Below are 10,820 nucleotides of genomic sequence, written 5' to 3'. Positions count from 1 at the left end.
AAAGAAATGTAACGATTAAAGAAAAATTCCTGCAGATTGAGGCACATTTATCTAACTTTTAAATGACCTCATTTTTCCTTCCTCAGTTAAGGGCCCATGTGAGGGGAGCAGGGAGGGAGGGCGGAGATGTTCATGACTAAACTTTCTCCTTGACCAATTTTGTTTAACTTGTAATTCAGAAAGGCTGATCAGTTAAAATCCTACCCCCTCACTGGCAGGGGTATTCTTTGGTAATGGTATTTAATAACAGAACTCCCACTGGACATTTACTTACCCTTTTCTTCTGGGAAAAGCAGCCATTCCTCTTTGCAAAATCAAGACAATCACAGTTGCACATTTTCCCAAATCTTTGGCTGTATTGCAATGGTTGTTTCATTTTGTAATCTCCAACTAAACATTTCCTAACCATGGATTAACAATATAGTTACTGACTGGTTTCTTTTAACAGTATTTATCCAACATAACAAAATAAACTGCAATTTGTTATACTTTTTTTTTACAAAACATTTTATAAATATTTTTACAAAATGTATACAAAGCAATTTCAAGTGAGACATACTATACAAATGAAGGTATTTAAGCAAATAAAGCCCACACCACACTGACAGTGAGTGACGCGTCCTCTTTAAGTCAAGTCAGTCTGTAAGGCCTCCCTAATCTAACAAAGTCTGCTAAATTCTTCAGCGCTAAAATAGTTCTTTTTCGTAATTGCCAGTTTAAAATTTGCTTTATCTTTAGGCAGTACTTAAGGACACAGAAAATCAAATGCTTAATAATAAATTCACACTTTTCCACAACAGGAAAAAAAAAAAAAAAGAAAAGAAAATGATTTTTGTTACTGAGTATGAGTAGCTCTAAAACTTAACTTTGACTAATGAATCTGAACAACTGAATGTTGGCCATCCGAGGCTGAGCTCTCACCCTCCACCAGAGGGGCCTCGACATGCGAGTTATGACCTAATCACAGGAGTAAAATACATTTCATAATCGTCATTTGTCATTATCTAGAATCTTTCCTCCATAAAAAGTAAACTTACATACAAGGACACAAAAATTTACAAGTTTCATTTTGGTAAATTAGGCTCTCCGTTTTCTAGACAAGTGTCAAGGCTTAAAAAACCCTTTAAGATGGTATATCGAAAAGTTGGGACTGGGGTAGCAGGGCAGGGTAGGGAAGAAAGAGAGGTGACAAACGTACATGGAGCTTGTCTCTTAAGCATTCCACTGATTCAGTAATTAGTGTAACTCATTAGTAGCCTCCGTGAAGGCTTCTAAGTATAAATTTCCACAATGAGAAGAATTTGATCAGGAGGGACCATCTTTAAGTCTTGCTAGGAATTAGGGGAGCATGAGCCCTAAGAGAAGAGCCTATGAAATCATGGGGTTCAGGGCAGGGTGTTACCCCAGGGCTACCCAAACAGAAAGTTCCAACTGGCAATACCAACTTATCTTTCTAATATGTTACAATACAGGAAGAAGGGGAAATCTGCAACTTGGACATTGGCACAAATAAGGAAAACATGGTCACCGTAAAATGGCCCAGATTTTCCAATTTCTATTGGCTCAGGGGTGGGAGTGGGGAGAAGGTATTTTGCTTTTGTGAAGACTGGCTGTCTCACAGGGTTTCTTTGTTTGGGGGACTAAGGAGCAGGGAGAGTCTAGGTCTTCTGTTACTGTGTTTTCTAGTAATCAGAAGCCTTCCTTTCCATTGCAGGCCAACCTGGAAGAGAAATGCCCAACATGACGACAGGGGGGTCATCCCCATTCTGGGGATGGCCAGAAGCGGATCTTGGCAACATGTTAGAGTGGCGCAACATGGGTTGCGCCTCTAAAGCCAGAGAGATGGACAGAATAAATGAGAGCCCGTGCACATAACAGGGAGGGTGAGCGTGTACACACTGTCGCCAAAATGACCTCTGGATCTGAACAGCCCAGACACACGCACGCACACATGTATGTAAGAGGGTACATACAAAATACCATATGTAGCTTTCCCAATGCTAGGAGATACTGATGGTTACAATGACATTGAGAATGAAAGTGTCAACAGAAGCGGGATGACCTGGGGCAGGTATACAAGAAAGGAAACTGGGGAAAGCTCCCTGAAAAGAAATATAAATAAATAAAGCAATAAATCACGTTCACGAACACGAACGTGGGCCAAACACAAACTATGGCAGGGAATGTCCTTTGGCTCTCAAGTGGGAATCCCGGGTCTCAGATCTTTCCTCTCAGTGGTGGGCTGGCTGGTTACCTTTGGTTTGTCTGTGTTTTGGTAATGATTGCTGCCAGGGGTGACTACTGTTCTCAGACAACAAGAAGCAGAAACAAGGCCAAAGTCCCCTTAACGTTTAAACTGAAAAATTACAACATAGTTTTCAAATGAAAATACTTTTGACGCTTGCCTATTTGTTGTGGGAGGGGTGCAACGAGAGGTTAAATGCAACAAAACCCAGCAACCAACAAAAACATACATTGTATGCTGCCTAGATCCAATTATAGAACGCAAAACCCTTGTTTTTTCTCAATAGTTAACATATATATGCTTTTACATATATACATATTATAATCCTCATGGCTCTATCCCGGCCTCCCCTGTACACTGTGCCACTTAACTGGTTTCCATTTTCTTTTATTTCGCCTGGTGAGATTATCTCAAGTCGTGCTGTCGCAACTCAAAACAAAGTATTCCCTAGATGAAACTCAACGCGGATATGCTGAAGAGGTGAGGTTTTGCTCCGGGAGCATCAGAAAAGCACTTGAACGATGAACAGGAAGCCCTGCTTGTGCGCTACAGGTGCTCACGCCAGGGCCGTGGGTCCTGGCAGAGCAGCCAGGACTAACTGCTCGGAGGTGGCCAAGGGGAGAGCCATGTGGTCTCCCGGCCCATGACACCCCAAGACCCCCCCCAAAGCCAAAATTTGGAGATGCAGTGGGATTTCTTTAGAAAGTATCTTCTATCAGTCCTGTTTGATTTTCTTTAATAAGTCTGTTCTTTTCAAATGACTTATGATTGTCAGAATTTTACCCAGGGCCTAGTGTACTGTGATCTCATTGAGTTACAGTGTTTAAAAAAAATAAAACAGATAAACAAAAACAAACAAAAAAATGACTATAAGCACTTCCAAAACACTTGAAATGTGTAGGGCCCATCAGACTGCTTTCTAACAAGGATCAGTTTTACTGAAGGATCTCCCTGTAACCACGACGAGTATTGCTCTTAAACAAAGAATGGCATTGAGATTAGAAAGAATAAGCTGTGATGAAAGATCAAGCAGGCTGGAGACAGGAGACCATTTCCATTGCTTTTGCCAGGAAAGAATGTAACTTGTCCGGGGCAGGGTCTCAGGGGCAGGTGGGGGAGGACTGCGGCTATTAACACTCTAGGATACTATTTACAGCTGCTTCTAAAATGGAGTCAGTTTCTACAATGCCTTCACTGTGGTCCGGGATGAACTTTTCCAGGCAGTTTTCCTGCGAAGCCATTGGAGAAAAGTTGGGGAAATCTAACTCAACAGAGCCGCTAACCGTGGGGTCACTCTGGGGCTGCCGCCCCGCCTTTTTGAGTTCCAAGATGTTCTTAAACGTTGTTTCTAAACTCTTAGTGAGCTGGAGATCAGGCTGGGGCTCGGCTGACCCTTTCATGATGTCTGTGTGTAAAACTTCATTCTTTGGAGAATTCCGCAGAGTCTTGTCCTGGAAGGAGCTATTACACGTCATCTCCAGGTGCGAATCTACTAGGAGGCTTGAGAGTTTGCTCTCAGGACCGTGATCTGGTCTGGACGAGTTCTTCCGGTGCCCTTCAGGGCCGGGAGAGCACTCACTGCCTTTCACGGAGTCTTTCCGGCTGGTTTTCTCTTCGGACGCACTCCGGTACTGAACTGAGCCCATTTTGTCAAATTTCAGTGCTCTGCCGAGGCATTCGGTTTTTTTAGCAATGTTTCCTTCTGCGGAGACCACGATGTGATTAGGCACTAGATGAAACTGGTCATGATTCGTGGGTTCTGCCGCGCCTGCTTTGGCTCTGTCTCTGCTCTGGGCCTTGGCCGTCAGATGCACAGAACTGGCTGTTTTACTGCCGTGCTGGTCACTCCTGCCAAACTGCGTCTCATGAGCAGCTTTATCAAGTTTGAAGGAACAACAGAAATCAGCCTGAAAGCCCTCTGGAAATGGGAACAAAAAGAACATTAATGAAAGAATGAGACAGGACTAGACAGTGGCCCCTCAGTGGGTCAGGTGCAAACCCAGCCCACCCTACCCCACCACACCGAGTCAGCTGTTCATGGCCAGGAATGTGCAGAAGCACAGTACTTGAGGGCCGTCCTTGAAAAGGAACTGAGGCTGCGGGGCTGCAGCTTCCAGAGGACCTTAAACCTCTTTGAAAAAGGAGCTGCTGGATGACAAATGGGAAAACCCAATGGGCAAAAAGCTCCACTTTGTCTTGGTCTCTCACTGTAGTTTTGGATCAGTTTTTTATTAACGACTGCTTTGAAACAGTCTGCAAACAGCAATCAGATGTTAGTATCAGCCTCGTTTCTTCCTTGGAGCAGAAGGCCCTGAACAGAGGCTCTGGCGGGGGGCCGGGGAGGATACAACTACTTGTCTGTGGGTGATCGCACTTCAGTCCCTCTAAACGCGTGGCAGGGGACCTGGCATAACTGGTGGCACTTTGCCAGGAACACAAAACGAACGATCAACATGCACCTTAAATGGCATCTGCTTGGAAGGACGGTGGGGTATGGAGGAACCGGGTCTGAGGGTGAGTGCTGACCTGTGCCAGGCTTGAAGAGCCAAGGATGGCGAGAGAAGTGTTAGTGAGGATTTAGGGGGTGGGGGGTACGGAGGAAGGGAAGCAGGTTGCTGTTATGCAAGGGCAAAGAAAGTGTTCACTCTGGAAGTAATGAAAGTGAAATAGAGCTTTGATGATACCTATAAAGCCACAAACGTGGATTTGTTCACTAAATCCCAAAATATGAGATCTAGGGGATACAGCCTTGAAATCAAAAAAGGCGATTCCACCCAACAAACACTGTGCAGGTACAATACAGAGGAGGACGGAGCATGCCCCTGCCCGCGTGACACCAGGACTGAGGGGCTGTGACAAAAGAGGAGGAGGGTTTATCCCCAAAGCCCAATTCACCCAGTGGCAATAGGGGATTTCAGGTTCTAAGAAAGAGGGGCAGAAATATATCTCACATTATTCTCTTGTTTTTTGGAAAGATTTGAGGATTCTCCCAGGTATACAGCAATTCTTTAGGACTCTCCCTTTACACTGAGTATAAGGATCATGTATTCTCTTTGAAAATTTCTTAAGCCACATCAAACACAAGGCTGAACCTTAATATTTAAGTATCAGAAAAGATGTTAGAAAAATAGAAGTAAAGCCAGAGGAAAATAATATTCCAATAGGAGGGGAATGGATTAGCCAAATTATCAAATTAGTATATTAAAAATTTATTAAATATTATTTTGAAGACTATAGCAACAGGATAAAAACTTCAGACGTGTTAAATGGAAGAAAATTAGAATAACAAAATCACATCTAGCACATGACATATGATTATAATTATATTATAAGTGATGTATGCAAATGGGAACCATAACTGGAAGAAAACTTGGAGAAATAAAAACATTCCTTTTCTAGGATGGTAGAAGTCTGGGTAAAAATTGATGTTCCACAAATTGTTATGTTATTCGATTTAAGAAAGTTTAGACGCTAGAAAGAAGGACAGAGAATTCATTTTTAAAAGGCAGAATGTGGGTTGAATCTAGCACAGATGCAAATGGCAGGAAGCTGATGGGGTGCGGGAAGAGTACCAACAAGGAGCGCTACAATCTACTAGAGCCTGTGGGCAGGGACCATGTTTCACTGATTCCCCCCCAACAATGCATTGCACATAGTGAGAAAACTCAATCATTTGCTGAGGTTTAGTTGCTTCTGGGAAGGCTTCTGACTTACTTTAGTTCTCAAAAACTAGGGAAAGATAGATAAGTTTGAGTTTACAATGGGGAAGAAGAATCACTTAACTGAATGTAAAATTCCAGTTTGGATTTTGCAGAGCAACCTTTTCAGAGTATTCATATCCTGCTCTCAACTCTGGATTTTTTTCTCCCCAGAATTCAGGATCTACCTTCAGGTTTCAAACTCCAAGGTCACTTCAGACAGTCTCCGCAAAGCCATAGTCCCTGAACCCTGGCGGTAGCTCTCCTCTGCTTTTACTCTGGCGTTTCTTACCGGGGTCTACAAGTGCCAGACGCTTGTCCCGGGACAGAGAAGCTCTTTCCTCTTGGTTGAACATTCTGTCGATCATCACCATCTCAGCGGAGGGATTGATCCGCTGAAAATGAGAGAGCCTAGTCATTTCAGATGCCCTTTAACAAGTGCAAACAGCTCGCTGTGTTTTGGGGACAAAGGAAGCAATCAGAAAGGAGAATATGTTTATCCTTGACATACTTTTTTGCATCGTGTTTTTTGGGGAAAGGTAATTTACCGCATTGGTACAAACTTCAGAAGGTACTAAAGGGGATGTGGAAAGTCAGCCTTCCTTCTTCGCCTCCCCTGTGCACTGCCTTCCTCACCCACCCAGGGCCCTCCCTGCAGGAACCCTCGTGCCAAGCAGTTTAATAAACTCTTCCAGAGATGGTTTATGCACACACACAAATTTACGTTCTTCGTTCTTTATTTGTGCACACAAATGGCAGCAACTATACACACTCTTCTGTACTTTTCTTATTTCCTCCTCTGCTTAATATGTGGGAAATCTTTTCATTAGGATAACCTTTTACTTTATATTCTGCTATGCTATAATTGTGTTGTGTTTTGGCCATGCTGCATGGCTTGTGGGATCTTAGTTCCCCAACCAGTGGCTGAGCCCGTGTCCTCAGCAGTGAAAGCACAAGAGTCCTAACCATTGGACCTCCAGGGAATTCCCTATAATTATGTTTTGTATTAAGGCTTTCCTTAGAATTATTTTTTGCTGTACAGAATCAAATCTTAAATTATATTTCTGGGTCTTATTTAACATAAAAATTCATGGCAGATATAATTTGTCCAAGTAATTAGTCCATTTGTCCAAGTCTGTCCAAATGGTCCTTTTCTCACAAATGATAGAGTTAGTCTTTTTGATATCACAGAGTTTAGTTTCAGAAATGACTGTCAATATAAAAACAACTATTTCAGACTTTGGTGGCACAGTTTTAATATACATAAGTATAGGCATATCTCATTTCATTGCGCTTTGCAGGTATTGCATTTTATTTTACACATTGAAGGCTGTAGCAACCCTGCATCGAGAAAGTCTATTGGCACCACTTTTCCAACAACATTTGCTCACTTCATGTCTCTGTGTCACGTTTTGGTAATTCTCCCAATATTTCAAACCCTCCACCAGCAAAAAGACTACAACTCACTGGAGGCCCAGATGATGGTTAGCGTTTTTTAGCAATAAAGTATTTTAAAATTAAGCTATGCACATTGTTGTTTTAGACACAACGCTACTGCACACTTAATAGACTGCAGTATACTGTAAACATAACTTTTATTTGCACCAGAAAACGAAAAAGTTCATGTGAATTGATTTATTGCGATATTCACTTTATTGAGTGGTCTAGAACTGAACCCCAATGTTTCTGAGGTATGCCTGTAAATATATACGCTTTAGTTAAACACAAACACACACACATACATATTTATACTATATTGCATACGTGTATAATGTAGTTCAGCTAATCTCTCAAGGTACATTTTCAAAGCTGATCTCAAATTAAAAGCCACTGGTAAGAGACCAATTTATTAAAGTCTGTATGATTTTAGAACTGCTTCTAAAATCTCAGATAGGTTTGGTCTTTCCATCATTTTCTGAGATACCTTACTCCTTTCTCTAATTATCTGGTGTTTTAAAATTAATTTTAGGGGAGTTCCTCAGCGGTCCAGTGGTTAGGACTCAGCACTTTCACTGCTGTGGGCTGGGGTTCAATCCCTGGTCGGGGAACTAAGACCCTGCAAGCCATGCGGTGCGGCCAAAGGCAAAAACAACAACTAATTTTCGTGTCTATTTGGGGTGCTGAAAATGCTCTGGAATTAACGAGTGGTGATGCTTGCACAGCCTTGTGAATATACTAAAATCCATCAGGTTGTACGTTTTAAAATTAAGCGTGATTTTTTTGGGGGGAAATTATTATTGTAATATATGACAAAAGATTCATATTTATTTATTTTTTTATTTTACATTTATTGGAGTATAATTGCTTGTTGTGTTAGTTTCTGCTGTACTACGAAGTGAATCAGCTATATGTATACATATATCCCCATAACCCCTCCCTCTTGAGCCTCCCTCCCACCCTCCCTGTCCCACCCCTCTAGGTGGTCACAAAGCATCAAGCTGATCTCCCTGTTAAGCATGATTTTTATGACATGCTAGTGATCTCTCAATTGAAAACAAGACAAAACTAACTTTTTTTTTTTTTTTGGCTGCACCACGTGGCTTGCAGGGTCTTAGTTCCCAGACCGGGGTGAAAACCCGAGTCCTCGTCAGTGAGAGCACAGAGTCCTAACCACTGGACAGCCAGGGAATTCCCAAGACAAAACTAATTTTAACACCTGTCACCACCTCGTCTTTTCAGATATTATTCTGAACAATATTCAGCAGAAGTGTTGCTGGTCCTCTCCCACGTCTTCTGGTTGGTGAGAGGCAGTGGACAGCATCGGAGTGCGGATGGGGGTCAGGTGGTCCTGGTCTGTATTCTAGCTCTGCTAATTACACTGCAAACTTACTGGCTGTATGATGTTGGGCAAATTACGTAACCAAAGCCCTAGTTCCTCATTTGGAACCAGGAAAACAATAGCACTGACTCAGTGCGATCAACCGTGGAAAGCATAGCAGATATAGCTGCTGTTAGTAGAAGATTCATCAAAGGTAAGTTTTTCTACAACTTTAAGTATCTGTGCCTTTTAAACTATGTTGGGAAAATGTAATTTCTTGAAGTTTTTCTCTCTGAATTAGTAGCTGTGACCTGTGGAGTTTAAGAAACAAACATGCTTGGTAGTGGAACTTTACCATGGCATCTTCCAGGAGCAGGCATCTGTACTTGTTAAGCATAGCTTGGGTCCTTTTTAGGAGCTGAGTGGCAACTGTTTCAAATTCATTGTCAACTTTAAAAAGAGAGAGAGAGAGAGAAAAAAAAAGTAAGAGAGTGCAAATCACTCACTAGGTCCTTTTTTCCTTAGGACTGAAATGAATTATTCCTCCATTTTCTCTTCTTAGTTTAGTTCTCCCTTGGTTAAACATCATCCTTCTGCACTCCTGTCCCTCACTATTCACTGGAATGTGATCACAGAAACTCATTTTAATACTAGCTTATTTTCACTCTAATTAGGAAACTAAAAACATAATGCCTTTAATTAAGATCATTTATAAAAGAAAACCACGTTAACACAGACCAGCAGCAAATATCAATGAACAGAGAATGATCTACTAGTAGGTGACCTAAGCCTCCACTTCCTTCCAACAGCATGAAAAACTGAAACCGCTGAGACAATGAAGTCCTACTGTCCGGGCCTGGGCAGACCAGTTTCACGTAATGACACCAACTCGTCCATGGCATCTCGCAGGTCATGGTCCTGTGGCTCTGTCCTTTGTCTGTCTGTCTCCAAAGGTCTCACGTTTTCCACTTCACTCTTCACAGAACCTCCACATCCCTGTTTAATGTTGGATGTGGACGCTCTTCCCTGGTCCTCCCAGGGAAGCTCACAGTGGATTGACTGCTGCACTCCCCTCAGAGACCCTGCTCTGGATTCACTTTGGAACCTCAAAGAATGCCTTTTGGGAGCTACAGGATCTATCTAATTCATAAAAGTGACAGTAGCAGCTCAGGGTATGTACGCATTCTATCTAAACGCAAGGACTGTGCTTGAATCACCGTGCACAGCACCTCGTCCAGGGCCGTCCTGTCTGCAGCCAGCGTCCACACAGTGCTCTGGATTCACTGCCCTCAAATGCGTCCATAAAATATTCGGACATTTGGGTATCCCTCCAAAGAATGCTGAGAAAAATAAGTCACAACCCTCAACGTGGACTGGGAAATCAAGTAAATTGGGAAGAAGGTAGGTCTGCAATGAAAAACAGTAACCTGGCTACCATCTGGGGGTGACGAGGCTCTGGTTCTCCTGTGGGGTGAGTCCCCAGGAGGGCGTCCCTAGGAGGGTGTCTGGTGTCAAGGTGGCACTCTGGGGGTCCAGCCTGCTTACCTTTCTTCAGGTCTTCCTCCGTGGGCATGGAGCCCTGGCACACATGGTAGGAGAGCAGCCTTTGCACTGCGTCACTGAGTGATCGGAACTGACTTTTATCAGGTGTCACCGTGTGGGTTTGGTCCCTCTGTAACTGCTGGAGAATGCTGTTAAAGAGAAATTACCAATGGCAGTGTTGAGTCATGTGAAGAAATCTAATCACGATGGTTATTTGCATGCAAAGACAATGAGAGACACAGGAATGTTATTATCCATAGTATAGCAGGTCTTTTTTCCCCTCAGTTTTTTCGTTTTTTTCTGCGGTACGTGGGCCTCTCACTGTTGTGGCCTCTCCCGTTGCGGAGCACAGGCTCCGGACGTGCAGGCTCAGTGGCCATGGCTCACGGGCCCAGCTGCTCCGCGGCATGTGGGATCTTCCCGGACCGGGGTACGAACCCGTGTCCCCTGCATCGGCAGGAGGACTCTCAACCGCTGCGCCACCAGGGAAGCCCTCCCCTCAGTTTTATACTTCCTACATCATGGTGGGTTTAGAGTTTAGTCTAACCATCAACACAGGGGACTCAAACTATGACCC

General features: G+C 43.2%; 1 protein-coding gene across 3 annotated transcripts in view; it reads right to left on the bottom strand.

Moving 5' to 3' along the window:
* Positions 1–357: 357 nt before the first annotated feature.
* The window catches only part of BICRAL (BICRA like chromatin remodeling complex associated protein), a 102,429-nt gene continuing 91,966 nt past the window's right edge, over positions 358–10,820 (bottom strand). For all 3 annotated transcript variants that reach the window (XM_082849167.1, XM_082849168.1, XM_082849166.1), the window contains 4 exons: positions 10,247–10,392; positions 9,057–9,151; positions 6,236–6,338; positions 358–4,163 (listed from right to left, as the gene is read on the bottom strand). In XM_082849167.1, coding sequence (XP_082705293.1) covers positions 3,376–4,163; positions 6,236–6,338; positions 9,057–9,151; positions 10,247–10,392 — 1,132 coding nt within the window. In that variant the 3' untranslated portion in view covers positions 358–3,375. The remainder of the gene's footprint in view (positions 4,164–6,235; positions 6,339–9,056; positions 9,152–10,246; positions 10,393–10,820) is intronic.

Source organism: Leucopleurus acutus (assembly GCF_964270905.1).
Source record: "Leucopleurus acutus genome assembly, chromosome: 10".
Taxonomy (NCBI): Eukaryota; Metazoa; Chordata; class Mammalia; order Artiodactyla; family Delphinidae; genus Leucopleurus; species Leucopleurus acutus.
This window is presented reverse-complemented; position numbering and strand designations above follow the sequence as displayed.